This window comes from Tenrec ecaudatus, chromosome 1 (genome assembly GCF_050624435.1).
Source record: "Tenrec ecaudatus isolate mTenEca1 chromosome 1, mTenEca1.hap1, whole genome shotgun sequence".
In the NCBI taxonomy this organism is placed as follows: Eukaryota; Metazoa; Chordata; class Mammalia; order Afrosoricida; family Tenrecidae; genus Tenrec; species Tenrec ecaudatus.
In genome coordinates this window covers 11,183,419-11,201,851 of record NC_134530.1, presented here as the reverse complement: position 1 = coordinate 11,201,851, position 18,433 = coordinate 11,183,419, and the positions used below count along the sequence as shown (strand labels likewise).

The window sequence follows — 18,433 nt, the reverse complement described above, 5'->3', positions numbered from 1 at the left end:
CCTGACTGGGAACATGGTAAAGGGTCCTGGAAAGAATAACATAAAAATGTAGAACAGATTTGAAGATTATATAAAAATCAGACTTACTATTTTGATAGAAAAGGATGAAAGCTCAAGGCTTTGGCAGGTAGACATTCTTGGAATCTTGTACTGACACCAAGCTAGGGAGGCCCTTTCACTAAGCAATAGATAGCCTGATAGACTGAAAAATTATTCCCATGAGGAATATATGCCTAAGCACAATCAACCAGACCGTAGAATAAAATGCCGTATTGGCCCAAAAATAAATCTTAGACGGAAGAAGCAAGAGAGAAGGATTAATGGAAAAGTGAATACAACAAGAAATTGAGAAAAGTGCCATTATATTGAGGGGATTGCAACTAATTCACAAAATAAAATGTCTATAAGGTGTTGCATAGGTGGGGGGAGGATTTTTCTGTAACCTTTCACTCTGCTCACAATAAAATTTTGAAAATAGAGGAATATTACAACATTGCAATCAGGTCTACAATGAGTGGTGGAATCCCCTAAAGACCACCTGGTTCTACAAACAACCTTTCTTTGTTGGAAGGTATTTATTGTACTTTTTATCTCTTGACTTTTTGTTGTCTGTTCAAGTTTCATGATCTCTATGAATTTGTTGTTTGTTAAACAAATTAGTAATTATTAAAATGAATAGTTATTAATTTTATTAGTTAATAAAGAGATATTAAATATCTGTCCTCCAATTGTATTATTTTCTCCAATTTCTCTAAAGTGGGCACGTACAGAAGCAACTACATAAACTAATGAAAAAACAATTCTAGTCATAATGTCATGTTATAACTGAGAAATACTGTAGGCAACTAGTGTGACTGCTTTACAAGTTAATTTCAGAATTCAAAATAGATGCATTTACTGGTTTCCCATTTCCTTGTTTTATCTTATAAACCCTTCTCTCTTTCTCTGAAGGTGTCTCTGGTACATGGAAGCACAGAATATAACACAGGCCCCTAAATTCCTTCTCCTGGGCCTCTCAGATGATCCAGATCTGCAGCGCCCCCTCTTTGGAATGTTCTTATTCATGTATACTGTCACTGTGTGGGGGAATCTGCTGATTATCCTGATTGTAAGCTCCAACAGACAACTCCACACCCCCATGTATTTCTTCCTTTCCAACTTGTCCCTGGCTGACATTGGTTTCACTTCCACCACAATACCAAAGATGCTTCATGACATCTATACAAACCAGAAAACCATCTCCTATGTTGAATGCCTGATTCAGTTAACATTGCTCAATTTCTTTGGATGTATGGACAATCTGTTGATCACTGCCATGGCCTATGACCGGTTTGTGGCCATTTGTCACCCTCTGCACTACTCAGTCATTATGAATCCCCGCCTATGTGGTCTGCTGCTTCTAGCATCTTTTTGTATTAGCTTTTTGTACTGCCAACTGCACTACTTTATAGTATCACAATTTGTCTTTTGTAGAGATGTAGAAATCTCTAGTTTCTTCTGTGACCCTCCACTACTCCTCAACCTGGCCTGTTCTGACACATCCAGCTATAGCATATTAGCATATTGTATTGGTGCCATCTTTGGTGGTGTTCCAGCCTTGTGGATCCTCTTCTCTTATACACAAATTGTTTCCTCTGTCCTAAGAGTGTCATCATCAGTTGGGAAGTATAAAGCCTTTTCCACCTGCGGCTCTCACCTCTCAGTTGTTTGCTTATTTTATGGAACAGGTTTTGGGGTGTACTTTAGTTCACTTGTCATATCTTCTGACAAGAGTGGGGCAGTGGCCTCAGTGATGTACATCCTTGTTACACCCATGCTGAATCCCTTCATCTATAGCCTGAGGAACAAGGATATAAAGAGGGCCCTGAAGAAGCTCCTCAGCAGAATAACTTATATGTAATATCTGGGCCATCATTTTGGGTCTGTGAATTAGAATAGCAAGAAAATGAAATATCTAGAACTGGAAAACATGCTTCTACGGTCACATGAGTTTCCTAGCTCTCACGATTTTTATTGCTCTTGGTGTTTCATATCAGAATAATATGTATGTGGCACATTTTATTAAACAGAATTGTGGCATGTTACGGAAGGTATCATACATTATAAGATCTGTCTGAGTTTTATAACAGCTATAAAAAGCCTTCGCCTCACACACAGCCTACACCACCATCACCTGAGACAAGAACTTCCTGATGAAATGACATGCACAATTCTATCTTGAAATGTACATCAAATTCATAACATTGTGTGCTCTCCTTCCCGATATGATTGCTGAGGACTGATGGGGCCATAAGCAAGTGTGGTGAAGAAAGCTGATGGTTGCCGCTTATCAAAAGATATAGCGTCTGGGGAGTAAGGCTTGAAAATTAAACAAGTGGTCATCTAGCTGAGAAGCAACCAAGCCCACATGGAAGGAGCACACCAGCCTATGTGATCACGAGGTGTCAAAGGGATCAGGTATCAAGCATCAAGGAACACAAATCATATCATTGTGAAAGAGGTTGAGAGCAAAGTGGGGAAACAAAGACCATTTGTGTACAACTGGACATCCCCTTACAGAACAGTCTCAGGGAGGAGACGAGCCAGTCAGGGGGCAGTGTAGCAACGATGAAGCATACAACTATCCTCTAGTTCTTAAAGCTACCCCCCCCCCAAAGACCATGATCCCAAGTCTACCTTACAAATCCAGCTGGAGAGGAGGATGTACATTGGTAAATTTGGGAACTAGAAACACAGGGAATACAGGACAGATGAACCCTTCATGTCCAGTGGTGAGAGGGGTGATACCGGGAGGATGGAGAGAAGGTGGAGTACAAAGAGAGAATGATTACAAGGATCTACATATAACCTCCTCTCTGGCGGTCGATCAACAGAAAATAGTTGAAGGGAGACGTTGGACAGTGTAAGGTATGATAAAATAATAATGACTTATAAATTATCAAGGGTTCATGAGGGAGGGGGAGAAGGAGGAGGTGGGAAATGAGCAGCTGATGCCAGGGGCTCAAGTGGAAAGAAGGTGTTTTGATAGTGATGATGGCAACAAATGTGCAAATGTGCTTGACACAATGGCTGTACGTATGGATTCTGATAAGTGTTGAATGATCCCCCAATAAAATGATTAAAAAACAACAATAAAATCCACATCCAATTCCCTTTCTCCTTTGACACTCCTCGACTAATTCCTTTAGGTAGGTGTAATTTATTTATGTTGTTTAAATATGAACATACTTATTTCTTGTTCTCAATGTTGGCTTTGTATTGGAATTATTTGGTCGGTTTTAAAGGTAATCATTCCTTAGCTGCATCATCAGAGATTTGGCTTCATTTAGACTAAAGGTATGTGGTGAGGAGGAACATATTTTAAAAAACACCCCGCATCTGCTAGCAGACAACCAACTTACAAGAGTTTGGGTTTAAGCCAGGTCATTGTCTATAAATGGCTATTGTGGTGAAATTGATTCTTACATATTGGGAGAATATTTTCAGCAGTGATGAGCCCTTGGAAATGGACATTATGGTGGAGAAACTACAATCTCCGTGAAAAACAGAGATATTTCAAGAATAACGATTAACACAGTGGCTGTAATGCTGGCTCGAACACAGCCAGGGTTCTGAAGATGGCACAGACCAGAAATGTTTCCTTCTGTGGTGCACAGGGTCGCTCTGGGATGAAGTGACATAATGGAACATAATAACAGCAGCAGCAGCAATAGGAGCCGTGCCGACATAGCTGTTACATGTTGGCTGCTAGCCACAAGGTCCACAGTTCTAAATCACCAGCAGCTCTGACAGAGGCAGATGGACCTTTCCACTCCCATAAAAATTTAGCATCAGAAACTTAGAAGGGCACGTCAACTTTGTCCTTTATGCCATTATGAATCAACTAAACTCAGTGGCCCAAAGTAATTAGCAACAATTTGTCTTGGTTCCTTTAGTTCTCCTGGGCTCCTGCTGAAGGTTTTTGAGTCCTCAAAGCTCACAGGGCGACGTACATGAGAGGAATTGCCCTAGAGATTATAACTGTTCTCAATATGCCTGGTAATATCTCTAAATAGATTTTTATCTCCACATACTATGGATTTACTTAAACTGTTGGATATTAAACTCTGACCCCAAATCACCATCCCTTCCCTTTCTGAGACAAGAGTACAATTTCTCCCATCACGTCTAACTACTCATTTGGTTTTCTGGAAATGTTCTTCTAGTATTTGTGTATCTAGTGGCAAGTCTGGATTACCACGATGTTGCTGCTTGTGAATGCCTTCCAGCTTTTCCATCACGATATTACTAATCGCCTGTGTTAATTAATCTACATTTGCTATCACCAGTGTGGTTCCTTCCTTCTTGTTGAAACAGATTAATAAATCATTGCAAGGGGACAAATGTATGCTGCTTTGTGTCAATTTTAGTAAGCCTATTACATTCTGCGGTTAAGTGGTGGTTGTATACATTGCTCAAGGATGTAGAATTAAGGTTAAAAGTAGTGATAGAATATTTCCAGTTTTGACGGGATTCTAATGTGGGTCCTTCACAGTAATATTTAACATTTTCATGTAAATTATAACTCTAGGAGGATATTGTATGTAGAATAATACTGCTTAGGTATACACTGCCACTGGGCTCCTGGCCAGCAGCTCTGCCTGGGCAAGGCGCCCAAAATAGAGGAGAGGTCACAGTGGGACTTGGCTGTGAATTTTGTTGTCGGGCTCGGTGACAAGGAGTGTGGTCAAGGCAGGAGTGGGGGTCATTTGGACAGCTCAGATAGCTCGTCATGATGCGAGAAATAAGTCCTGACAATCTTGATGAGCAACAGGTTCAACTTCTGGCTGAGATGCGCATTCGTACAGAGGAAAATGACAACACTGGGGCTGAGATGAAGTAGAATGATCGGAATGAAGACATTGAGAAAGAATTATTGCGTTGAGCTTTCAGTGCTTTCTTCTCCAACACAGAAAGTACGCACCCACTACAGCAGAGCTCACATGCTCCAATGACCTTGCCAGGTGGTTTTACCAGGACTTGGTGTAGCCGTCCATGTAATAATCCATGCACTCAGAGTGAGACAAGCAGCATAGAGACATCTAAAAGCTGAGCTAGAAATTCCCTCAGAAGCGGGTCTTCCAAAACACATTAATTATCTCACATAAATTCACTGCATGCTCAATTCTATCAACCACCCGTCTACTGCACCATCTTACACTTAACTCCTCCTACATAACCCCACTTCACTCACACCCCTAATAGGTACACCCAGAGGCCAAGGAAGTCACACATCCAGAGCAATGAAGTAATTCTGCATGCTCAATTTGATGGTATTTGGGGGTCAACATGAAATTGACTACATTTTGCTCATGAGAAAGAGTGTTACAACAGGTCCTGGTCCCAATGACATTGAAAGTTACTGTTATGTGTCAAAGGAAGAACCAGAAAAGCTTCTGATAAAAGCAGCCTGTGGTGAAATTAAGATAAATCCATGGTTTTAAATTATCACAGAGACTTTACTCCTGAAATGGTGGGATAACTTACATCACTAGAATCATTTTGTCGAACATGAAAAAATACATCGAATGTGAAACTAAGGAAGAATGATCAATAAAGACTAGCCATTTCTCTCTGTAGTGAATTTAGACAAATGGTTGTGTGTTTTGATTTAGATTGCTCCTTTATTAGGAGAACTCTTATTTGGTACATTGATGATTTTACAGCCAGAAGGACAAGAGAAAGTCAAGGACATAGAGGAAAGAGCTAGGAGGCAAAGGACATTTATGGAGGTATAAATAGAAGTATGTACATATGTACATATATTAATATATGAGTATGGGAAAATAGATCTATGTGTAATTATTTATAGGTTTAGTATTAAGGTAGCAGATGGTCATTGGGCCTCCACTCCAGTACTCCCTCAATGCAATAATACTTTGTTCTATTAAACTGGCATTCTATGAGACTCTCCTTCCCAACGAAATCACTAAAGACAAAGAAGGTGAATAAACAAAGGTGGTGAGTAAAAATGATGCTGCCCAGTTATCAAAAGATTTAACATTTGGAGTCTTAAAGGCTTGAAGGCAAACAAGCAGCCATGTAGCTCAGAAGCAATAAAGCCTACATGAAAGAAGCACACCAGCCTGTGCGATCATGAGGTGTTGAAGGGATCCGGTATCAGACATCATTGGAACAAAATATCATATCATTGTGAATGAGAGACAGTGCAGAATGTAGACCCAAAGCCCATTTGTAGGTCACTGGACATCCCCTTATGGAAGGGTCACGGGGAGGAGACAAGCCACTCAGGGTGCAATGTAGTATCGGTAAAACATACAACTTTCCTCTAGTTCCTAAATGCTTCCTTTCTGCACCCCCCTCCCCCAACTATCATGATCCCAATTCTACCTTACAAATATAGCTAGAGGATGTACACTGGTACAGATAGGAACTGGAAACACAGGGAATCCAGGGTAGATGATCCCTTCAGGACCAGTGGTGGGAGTGGCGATACCAGGAGAGAGGTTGGGTTGGAAAGGGGCACCTGATTGCAAGGATCTACATATAACCTCCTCTCTGGGGGTGCGACAACAGAAAAGTGGGTGAAGGGTGACATCAGAGAGTGCAAGATATGACAAAATAATAATGTATAAAATATCAAGGGTTCATTAAGGAGTGGAGAGTGGGGAGGAAGGGGAAAAAATGAGGAGCTGATACCAGGGGCTTACGTGGAGTGCAAATATTTTGAGAATAATGGGAACAATGAATGTACAAAGCTGCTTCACACAATTGATATATGTGTGGATTGTGATAAGGGTTGTATAAGCCCCTAATAAAATTATTTTTTTTAAAGAAAGAAAAATGAGATGCTGTCACGCGCTCAGTCTCGCCAGCAAGAAGGACGCGCCACAACAGGATTCTTCCACAGGCATTTAATGCGGGTTCGATTTGCAGATTCGGAAAAAGACCCCGAAGCCCCAAACTACTGCTGCTTATATGCGCTCTATGGGGACGTGCTGTGCATTGATTGGTGCGTTCGCCAGAACCCTTATTAGCATACTCCAGGGTGGAGTTATGACTACGTCATCTAAGCAGTGCGCATGCTCTAAGTGGTTGTTTACCACTTAACTGGGCCACCGCCCTGACTGCCCGGCGCCATCTTGTAATGGCGGCGAGAGCTGCGGCTTCCCACATCTCCTCCTTTCTTATTTATTTTAGGCCTAATCCATCGATCCATCCCGGAGCCTCCAGCAGCCCCAGGATATCAAGATGGATATAAGAACCCAAATCTGGTCACCCTGATGCGTGCAATGAGCAGAGCTCCGCATGGTGCAAGGGCTGTCCAAGATCCAATTTCTGTCACTCTTCCCAGTGCAATGGGGTCTTCCCCTTGGGGTGCGAGAGCTGACAACTTATGGGGGTTAGTTTTCTTTTAACAAAGAAAGCCAAAGATCATGGGAACCACCGCGCTCAATCGCTAAGAGCGCCTGCGCAATGATGACCTTGTCATGCCTTTGCTGAGCTTTAAGTTTGCAGAGCAACTATAGCAACAACATTCCTCCACAGCACATTATTGCAGCAAATGTAAACACCCCCACCCACTCCTTAAAGTAGGAAAATGCAGATGAAAGCCAAGAAGAAAATTTTTCAAGGGTAAGGGGTTCCACGCGTGTTCCATTCAATCGGACAACTTGATTCAGGAGGTCTTCTTGAAGCTGGTTCAACTCTTTGGTCCATTGTCCTGTGAGATACTGAGAAATATTAGCACTAAATGCACTAAAATTATCATATAACACTGGAGTGATGCAAAGCACTGTGGTGGAAGAGACACAGCTTAATTGTACCATAGTGGTAAGCTGGTTGATTTGCTGCTGGAGCAAATCTGTTTTTTGATTTAATAATAAAATGCCAGAGGTCAGATGGGCATCCACATGCTGACATTGCAGTAACGCTTCAGCGGTTTGAGACACAATACTGTTCTTAATTCCCTGTGCTACCGAGGCCCATATCACCATATAGGTCCTGCCACAAGGATTTCCACTCCAAATACTGTCCTGTTGTCAAGACTGCTTTTGTAACAAAAGTCCAATCAGCAGGTGTCATAGCATTGCCTGTAAGTCTCTCAATCAGGGACTGAGTATAATTGCATTGACACCATAAGATCTTACTGCTTCAGCTAAGTCCTTCACTTGCTTATGCTCTAAAGGCGTATGATAATGAGCATTATTCTGGTTCTCAAATACTGGGTACATTTGTTATATTGCTCTGCGGGTACCGGGTGGGCAAAAGGAGTATCCACACCCTTTCTGCCTGTTCTCGCTATAAGGGGGTGGCGCGGACCGTCCCTCCTCGTAGCGAGTGGCTGCCTCCTCTAACTGTTCCTCTTCTTCCTCTGATAACTCAAGAAGCTCTAGTTCTTGCCACGGGTACAAGGGCTCCAAATGGCGGGCACGGCTCTTCTTCTGTTGATCAACTTCCTCTTTTAATTTTAACTGCGCAGCCTCCTCATTTTTAACAGCTTTGTGCTGCTTCCTACAAGCTCCTTGTTCTTCCTCCCGCTCTGTTTCTGACATGCTCTCCTGAACATCTTCTAAAGCCTGCTGCCCTTGGCGCAATGGCTGCTCACACTCTTTGTCCTCAATGCATGCTTTCACTAGCTTCCAAATGGGTCTAATCCCCGGCTTCAGCCGTCCGGCTTCAGCGGCTCGGTCTATGTCTCGCCCTAGCTTATTCCAGCTCGCGGATGTTAGCGAGCCTCTGGAAACAAACCATGGTGCTATCTCATCTATGTTTTTTACAAATTTACACAAAGTCTGTTCTGAAATTTTTAATCCTCTCTTTCTCAATAGGGCATCGAGAGCCGTAACCATAGTCTTTATTGCCGCGTTCCCTATGTTGCCTGCTTATGTATACAAGGACTTAACACACGGGCGCTCATGGATTTATCTACACCCGATTTATGCGCGATAAAGAAAAAAGGCGGCTGGCTGTTCGCCGTTAAAACCGAAAGCGGAAGTATTCACACGCCGACACTCAAGCACCAGCAAGCGGCTTAACAATCATTCAGGCTCATGTCTCTCAGAACTTACCGTTTCTTCCCATGCCGTGCGGTTCTGAATCCTCCCTGATGACAGGGGTTCTCCGCTCATGCCGGAGGTGGTTGTTCCTGGTTTTCGGCACCACTTGTCGCGCGCTCAGTCTCGCCAGCAAGAAGGACGCGCCACAACAGGATTCTTCCACAGGCGTTTAATGCGGGTTCGATTTGCAGATGCGGAAAAAGACCCCGAAGCCCCAAACTACTGCTGCTTATATGCGCTCTATGGGGACGTGCTGTGCATTGATTGGTGCGTTCGCCAGAACCCTTATTAGCATACTCCAGGGTGGAGTTATGACTACGTCATCTAAGCAGTGCGCATGCTCTAAGTGGTTGTTTACCACTTAACTGGGCCACCGCCCTGACTGCCCGGCGCCATCTTGTAATGGCGGCGAGAGCTGCAGCTTCCCACAAGATGCTGTCTAAAATCAGTACTCTAACACAGTGGTTCTCAGCCTTCCTAATGCCACGACCTTTTAATACAGTCCCTCATGTTGTGGTGATCCCCAGCCAGGAAATTATTTTCATTGCTACTTCATCACTCTAATTGTGCTACTCTTATGAATCTTAATGTAAGTATATGATATGCAGGATGATATCATTGTTACAAATTGAGCACAATTAAAGCATAGTGATTAATCACAAAAACAATATGTAATTTAAATGTGAAATATTATTTCTAATTACAAATAAATGAAAATTTGCCTTAAAGCATGGAGTGACATGGGTAACAGTCTTCATGCCAGGTCTTTGTATGTGGGCATATCGGCATGTGGGCGGAGGAGTGTCTCGGTACCTAAGACCATTGGAAATATGTGTTTTCAAATGGTCTTAGGCAATCCCTATGAACGGATTGTCGACCCCCAAAGAGGTCACTACCAATCGATTGAGAACAGCTGCTCTAACACAATTTAAGAAGTTGAACAAGAACAACAACATAAACCCTCTAATAGAAGATGGAACTAAATCACAAAGAAATGTTATGGAAAACAACAAATTGTTGCAAAAAGTCAACAAGACAGCTGTTTTTTGAAAGGATTAACAAAATTAACAGGCCACCTTAACAAAAGAAAAGAATAGATTCAAATACCTAGAATAAGAAATGAGAAGGGTTACATTAAAACAGATCCAAATAAAATAAAAAGAATAATACCACAATACTATGAAAAACAGTATCTAAACAAATTCAACAATCTCAAAGAAATGGATACATGCCTAGAAATACAGCACAAACTCCAATTATTGCAGAGAGATACAGAAAAATTCAAAAGACCCATAACAAAGAACATTAGAGTCAGTCAATGAGAAACTACAAGCAGGGGTTGGGGGGAGGGGAAGAGGACCTGATGCAAAGGGATTAAGTGGAGAGCAAATGCTTTGAAAATGATGAGGGCAAAGAATGTACAGATGTGCTTTAAACAATTGATGTATGTATGGATTGTGATAAGAGTCAGAGAACAGCTTACAAGGATCTACATGTGGCCTCCTCCCTGGGGGACGGATAACAGAGAAGAGGATGAAGGGAGACACTGATAGGGCAAGATATGACAAAATAATAATCTATAAATTACCAAGGGCACATGAGGGAGGGGGAAAAGGGGAGGGAGGGGGAAAAAAAGAGGACCTAATGCAAAGGGCTTAAGTGGAGAGCAAGTGCTTTGAAAATGATTAGGGCAAAGAATGTACTGATGTGCTTTATACAATTGATGTATGTATATGTATGGATTGTGACAAGAGTTGTATGCGCCCCTAATAAAATGTTTTTTTTTAAAAGTGTCGTATGAGCTTCTAATAAAATGTTTAAAATAAATAAAATTTTTGAGTTAGATAATTCCGAGAAAGGAAAAAAAAAGTACCAGCAAAGAAAAACCGAGGATCAGATTGAGATAAGATTTGACACCAATACTAACTGCACAAATGATTCCAAAACATAGAAAATAACAATTTCCCATACTCGTTCTATGAAGCCAGCATAACTCTGACACCCAAACCAGGCAAACACCCCACAAAGACAGAGATTTATAGACCAATTTACCACATGAACATTGATGTTAAAATTACCAACAAAGTTTTGGTCAATAGAATTCAACATCATATATAAAAGGAATCATTCACCATGACCAAATGGGATTCTTCCAGGAATGTAAGGATGGTTCAATAACAAGCTAATCCACCACATATACAAGTCAAAGAATAAAAAATATTTGATCGTGTTAATAGACGAAGAAAGTGTATTTGACAATACCCAACATCTGTTTGCTTTTGTTTTCAAAACACTCAACAATATAGGAATAGAAGGGAATCCCTCAACACAATGAAAGCCATGGATGAAAAACCAACAGCCAACATCACTCTCAATGGGGAAACAGGTACCAATAGATCTACTGAACACAGGGAACAAAGGAGCGTGTCCCCTGTCACCATTCTCATTTAACATCATGCTGAAAGTTTTAGCTAGAACTATCAGACAACACAAATAGAACAAGTGTATACAAGGGGGTACCTGGAAAAAATGTGCTGTGTATTTAATTTTTATTTACAAAATAACCTTATCACCTTCAAAGTACTCTTCATACATTTGTCAAATCTGCTATTCCATTCTTGGAAGCACTTTTTTAAAACTCATCTATTTAGATGGCTGACAGCACCTCCCTTGTTCTTTTCTTCACCTCTTCTATGTTGGCATAGCTGTTTTTTCATGTCCTTCTTCATTCTCAGAAATATAAAGAAGTCCTTGGAAGCAAGTGTGGACCAAGTACAGGAAGGATAGAACAAGAAGATGGCATAAGGGTTGATGGAACCATTAGAACTGACTGTGATGATATATATTCAATGCTTTTTAAACAATGATTAAACTGTGTGTGTTAGTCTGGGTAGACTAGAGAAAAAGTTCATAGACACACTCACTCATATGTGTATAATAAAGAGCTGTATGTACAAGAACAATTGAATATTGAGAAAACATCCCAGCCCAGTCCACATCAAATCCATACGTTGTATATTAGATCATAGGTCTGGTACCGGTCTATAGGTCTCTCTTCAAACTCATGGAACACATGCAATGACACTGAACGCAGGAAGATCACAGGCCAGTGGGTGGAGAGTCCTAAGGATCCAGTGACGGTGAAAGTATCTGAGCTCTGGCATGAGCCTCTACATGCCTCCTCCAGGCCCAGGGCTCCATGAGCATTGATCCATGTGTCTTCTTCACAGGGATGTCTCACAGGGAGCCAGCTGAGAGAGTCAATCTCCTGACTGTAAGGAGGAAGACTGGAGTTCCCAGAATCTTCCAGAGAAGGCCATGCCCACACAGAGACCTCATTGACTTTGACCTGATTGATTGCCTAGACTCCAGCCCTTCACTCTGAATCCTCAACTCGACAGCGGATTATGTAACGGTGACACTATGGAAATATATGCTACGTGAAAATTATATCAAGGAAAAAAAAGAACGAAATAAAAGTAGCCAAACTTTTCCAATGTTACCATGAGTGAAGGAGGAAGAATTTTTGCTTGGAGGACATTGAGTTTATGTCAATGGTCGTAGGATCATTTCAAAAAGGCTATCAATAATGGTCATACAACACAGGATAATCAATGGCATTGAACTATACATGTAGACGATGGTGAATTGGAGAATGTTTCCTTGACTATGTTTTTGCCACAATTAAAAAGTATAATTACATGAATAACAAAGAGTACAAGGAAGATAGAAAATGTTTTAAAATTGATAGTGGTAATCATTTCACAACCCTTCTAGATATGATTGAATTGTATGACCTTAGGATTAAGTGCTAATAAATCTTTTAAAAAATATTACAGTCAAGGGAACACCATGGAACCCCATAAAATTGACAGAAGTCAGAATTATCTTGACAGCAATAGATTGGGGGTTTGATATGACTTTGACTGGATTGGATGTGGTGCATACCAAACAATAAACTTTCAACCCCATGCAATTAATATGCTTTCAAAATATCTGAGCAATAAGCAAATTGAATTTTAAAAGCAAGTCATGATACTGAATCATTATTCTCACCGTGTTGGTGTAGTGTGAAAAACATTTCTATTCACGGATATAGCCCCTGCTTATATATATTCCTTATGTTGATTCTGACAATTGGGGACCCCAAACACTCAGCTAATGTATAATAATCCTAACATAGTCACTGATACCAAAAAAGAGATCTTGACCACCTGCTTTGTGAAGACTACAGCCAGTAAAATCTATGGATCAATTCTACTATGTAACAGAAAGCCTCACCTTAATTCAAAGTGTCTCTTATCATCACTGGGACAGTACATAAGAAAACTTTGAATATACTCAACAATATAGATTCTGTAATGGGTTAAGTGTTTGCACTGTTACTTTCATATCTTTTCTCTGTTTGTGGCTATAGATGAAGAATGCATCCTACCTCTTGAAGTCAAAAGCCTATTCTATGAGCTCCTCCTGGATCATCAAACCTTGGCCATGCAAACCCTGGGAGATGAACTCTCCTACATTCATGTGAAAATCCAGATAGTTCAGAACCTCCTATCATGACACCAAGTCTCGGTTCCCATCCGTGGTCTCCAGCACTGTTTTCCAGCTGAGCATTTATTAAGAATGGGCCGAGTTTTAGTAGAAACATCATTATGAAAGAGAGAAACATGGAGATTAGAGAGAGAAAACTCAGGTGTGAACTAAAGATATGTGTAGTTGCCTAGCAGTGACATGGATTTCCCTCATCTCTGTCCCTTTCTGACCAGGCATCATTTCATGATGTTCACTCTTCTGCAGGTTCAAGGAAAGAGGACTCTACCCTATCCAGGTAAAAGCAAAGCTCAAACCCATAACAGTGGTGACTGCTGACCACACTTTGTGGTAGAGGGTTGAACTGATGAACAGGGTTTTCTTGGTAGGAATTCCCACAGGGTTTTGTTTGTTTGTTTGTTTGCTAGGTAGTGTGGATGATTAATATTGAACCAGCAACATTTAGGCTAGTAGTTCATGGCAAATCAAAACTTGTTCCACTTGTGAGTCAGGAATAATTCCTTTACCTTTGCGGAAAATTTCACCTTCTATGACTGTATTGGGAAGAAGGATTTTAACCTCCACCATTGGCTTTCTTAGAGCTCCAGAAGAGTGGTATCGAATTCAAGAACAGACGAAGAAAGATTCTTTGTCAAAATCTATGAATTACTTTCTGAAGTTTCAATGTTATTGCGTGGTGTATATGTCTGTTATTATATTAGTAGGGCTTCACCTACACACACACACACACACACACACACAATGATGCACAGTCTGACAATGGATTCAGGTTTATTCTCAAATATTTGGTGTCATCAAGATGAGTCTGACTCATGAGGTCAGCACAGAATGGTCCCTATGCATTTCTGAGACTGTAATTGTTTCCAGGTATGTAAAGCCCACACCTGCAGCTTCAGTGTTGTGGTGCAGAGGAAACCAATTTCCCACAGGTTGGATTGAAACCTACCTCCTTGATTTCTAACCAGGATCAGTGGATCCACAACCAGTCCAATTTGCCCTAAGCCTGGAATTCAACCTCTCACTCTCTGTAGCCAGGGTCTGAAGAAGAGATTTTGCAAATTAGTTCAACTACCAGGTTGTGTTTTAAATGAACAAAAGACCACAAAATATCCTATGGAAGAGATCTATAAATTCCATGGGGTCAAGTCACACTGGAGAATGAAGACCATCAGTTCCTTGAAGCCCAGAGATATGATAAAGGAAATCTGTCAAAAGCTGGGTGTTTCTAGCCTCTGACTGGGATCTCATGTGTACAGCAGGCTGTGTGCGAATGGCACACTAAAACAAGGAAACCGTTCATCAGAGGAGGAAGGTGTGCAATCTCCCCAGGCAGCATTTCGAATGGGTCAAAATGAAGAGACGAGCAGGTTCCTCCAAGGCCGTTTGTATTTGGAACTGTTGAGTATTCGGCGCATAGATGTATGTCCCTGGTTTGTTTCTGTAGATAGCCCAACCGAACACAGCTGACAAAATAATGAACATCTCTGTCTTGGAAGAAGTGCAACTACAATCCTTCTTAGAAGCAATGAATCATGGGAGAAACATTGTCGCATCTACTCTGGATATGTCATCAGGGGATTGGATTCCTGGGGGGAAAACAAAGAATCCATCATTTTTGGTAAAGCATGGGGACAGTGGAGAAGAGGGAAACCCACGAGAAGATGTACTGGCATAGTGGATCCAGCCATTGACTCAAATATAACAATTGTGAAAGTGGGGCAGGATCCTTCGTTTTTGTGTTGTATAACTATCAGTCAGAACCAACACTTCTGAACACAACAACAACTCCTGTTTTCCCAGATATTTCAGCCAAGAAAACTCTAGAGACCTCAATTTTCCTCTGTAAAACACAGAGTCAATGTAGGTAGCAGCAGTGTCTTTGATTTGTTTGTTTGTTTGTTAGTTAGTTTGCTTGACCACGGGAACCAGTGTTCATACTGTAAGCTTCAGTTTCACCAGTAATTGGCTCTCCTTTCAAGATGTGAACTGGGCGCATTGTGATGCAGAGGGAAAGTGGAACTACCTGTAATTGGGAGGCAAAGAGTTTGAATGGATTGAAGTGGAAGGTGGGGTTAAGCAAAGGTGGTGAAGAGGCAGACCAGCTGGAATTTTGGAGAAGTCACATGAAACCAGTGTAGCTTTTACCTTTGCCTATTCTTGAGGCTTCAGATGCAGAGCACCTAGACCCATCCTTGATGATGTCACTGAGCTGACATCCCTGCTGACTACTGTGGTGTCCAGGAGACTCTGTGAGGTGCATGTGGTCAAGCACTCAGGTCCTAGCCATGGTTTAGGAGGTTCAGTTCCACTCAGCCACGAGGGAAGGAAGGCTTGGCAATTAGTATTTAAAAGCTTCCACTGAACACCCTGTGTAACACAGTCCTGCTCTGGCACATCGGGGGTTGTCCTAGGGCCGAGGTGACTTGGAGGTGAATGACTCACATTTGGTTCATGAGAATGATCTCTGCTCCTCCTCTTCTCAGTGATCAACCCCGTGTGGCATTCCACATCCTGGTAAATCTCAGTCTCCTGAGAGGCTGCACGCAACCTTCCCATGTGGCCGAAAGCATGACCCAGGCTGTGACAATGTGGGAAGCTGGTGGATAAGTTTTCATTTTGTGAAACTTGTAGGAAGCTGATGGGTAATGTGCCCTGCCAAGTGGAGAAGCAGAGTTCCGCTGTTTCAACAGGCCTATGGGGGCACATTGAAGTTCGCAAGGATTTTATCTTGCTTAGATCCATAATCAATGTTCTGGGAAACAGCAGCCCAGAGATCAGACTGCTCAGACCTACAGAAAACAACATGACTGAGTGGACAGAGCCCCTCTTACTCCATTTCTCAAAAAAAAAATTGTGGTGAAAAAATGTAGAAGCCTGACTTCCAGACCACCCTCTGAAGAAAGCAAGAAATTGCCACACAAGTGGCAAAAGGAGAAACTGACAGAAATAATTCCTGGAAAAGGAAAGAAAAGGCGGTGGGTCATGATCTGCGTAGGCAGGATAGCTCTGAGAAACCAGCTGCTCCAGACCAAAGGGGGCAGCGGATAGTCCCCTCCTCCAATGGCCAACCTCACTCCCCCAGCATGATTGGGAGAGGTTGAGTGGGAGCATGGCGGGGATCATACATGGGCTTATGAGTGCCAGGACCGGAAGGGTCCCATTGATTGGCTCACTGCAAGCAAGCCAGATATGGGAAACTTGAGTCTGCCGTGGACTGGCTCCCGATGTCTGGCTGGACCTCTTGGTGTTTGGATTGTGGGAGAGTTTCACCAGGCACGGGGGGGCGGGGAGGGGAACTGACAGTCTCCAAGCACGTGCAGCATCAAGAGGACACCTGTTAGGGGAGACAGTGACTCCGTAGTAGGTGAGCATTTCTCCATGGGTCCAGAACTCAAGTGGTAAAACCTGCCTGCCCAGAAGCCCATGCCGAAACTGGAACTGGGCCCAGTGCCAACATCCAGGACCCCCAGGAGATAGTTTGCTGAACACTATTCTAACCAGTTGCGTCTCTCCTTCAAAATGCTGAGTGGATCAATCATTGTCAGAGATGCACTAGAGACCTGGGGATTGGAAATCCAAACAAGCAGTGGCTAGGTTAGCACAGAATTGCCTGCCATCCTTGATTGCAAAGGGTCTGCAACCGGTGTGTGGCTATCTCTGTATTAAGAGACAAACATATCAATCAAATGAGCAAACAATAGCACGGTGTCTTGGAAGCAGCAGTCCATCTCTGCACATTGGAGAAAACGGAGAAAATAGCACAAATATCTATAGCACACAGAGATGTGCGTCTGGAGGAGCTCCTGAAGGAGAAAGGGACTCCAGAGCTTCCCACAAGGGAGATGACAGGTTTGATCTCCAGTTACTTTAAGTGAATAGAGAGAAAGAAGAAAGAAACAAAAGCCATAATTCAGCAACTCAGGAATGTCTTAAAGGAACATTCTGATAAAATGGATAAATAATTAGAAATTATACTGTACCTTTTAACTGAAATACAATACACAAATGCTACAAAAGTGTACATCAACAACATCGTGAAGCACAAAACAGCAGGATAGAAACACTGGAAACAAGAATCAGTGATATGGAAGACAAATAGATGAAGAACAAAATATAAGACTCAAATTATTAAAATGAAAAAAATATATAATAACCTAATAGTACTATGGGACACTATCAAAAAGAACAATGTACTCCTGATAAATTCCCCAGAAGAGAAAGAAGAAATAATAAATACCGAGCTACAAAGAAATTAACACTTCCCTAACATCATAACAGAACATGAAATAATTAAGAAGAAAATCCATAGAACTTCAAACAGAATTGACCCAAAAGGAAATCATGTGGCATATAATAATCTAATTTTTCAATGTCAAAGAAAAGGAAATCAACCTGAGAGCATCCCAACAAAATAAGATCAATGACATGGAAAGGCCATGTTATCAGGATAAGTGCAGATTTTTTCACTTGGGTCTTCAGGCAAGATGGCAATGGAGTGGTATTTTGAGACTATTGGGGAAAATATTATCAACCAAAAATGCTATATTTAGCAAAATTATGATAGAGAAATAAAAGAATTTACAGATAAGGAAAAACTAAAGTACGTTATGAAAACAGGATAACCTTTACAAAATATATTAAAAGGAATTAAATGGGCAAATAAATCTGTAACAATAGAGAGCAACCTAGAAAAACATGAGACTAAAAAGTGTTACAGGAAAACATGCTCTACAAGTAATACTAAAAGTGAAGTGGAACTAAAATCGAAACAAGAAATTATAGGCAACATTCTGTTATAGAGATATAAATATACAAGTAAA

At 41.5% G+C, this 18,433-nt stretch overlaps 1 protein-coding gene and 1 pseudogene across 1 annotated transcript; both read left to right on the top strand.

Annotated features, from left to right (window-relative positions):
- The first annotated feature begins 964 nt into the window (after positions 1–964).
- LOC142440556 (olfactory receptor 7E178-like) lies at positions 965–1,900 on the top strand. The gene has a single exon (XM_075542940.1). The coding sequence runs from the start codon at positions 965–967 to the stop codon at positions 1,898–1,900; it is 936 nt and encodes a 311-aa protein (XP_075399055.1).
- Positions 1,901–4,756: 2,856 nt separating this feature from the next.
- Positions 4,757–5,573, top strand: LOC142431321 (isopentenyl-diphosphate Delta-isomerase 1-like; annotated as a pseudogene).
- Positions 5,574–18,433: the final 12,860 nt, after the last annotated feature.

Bases quoted from the DNA above. Each gene is read 5' to 3' on its own strand.
- LOC142440556 (XM_075542940.1), top strand. From the start codon at position 965: ATGGAAGCACAGAATATAACACAGGCCCCTAAATTCCTTCTCCTGGGC.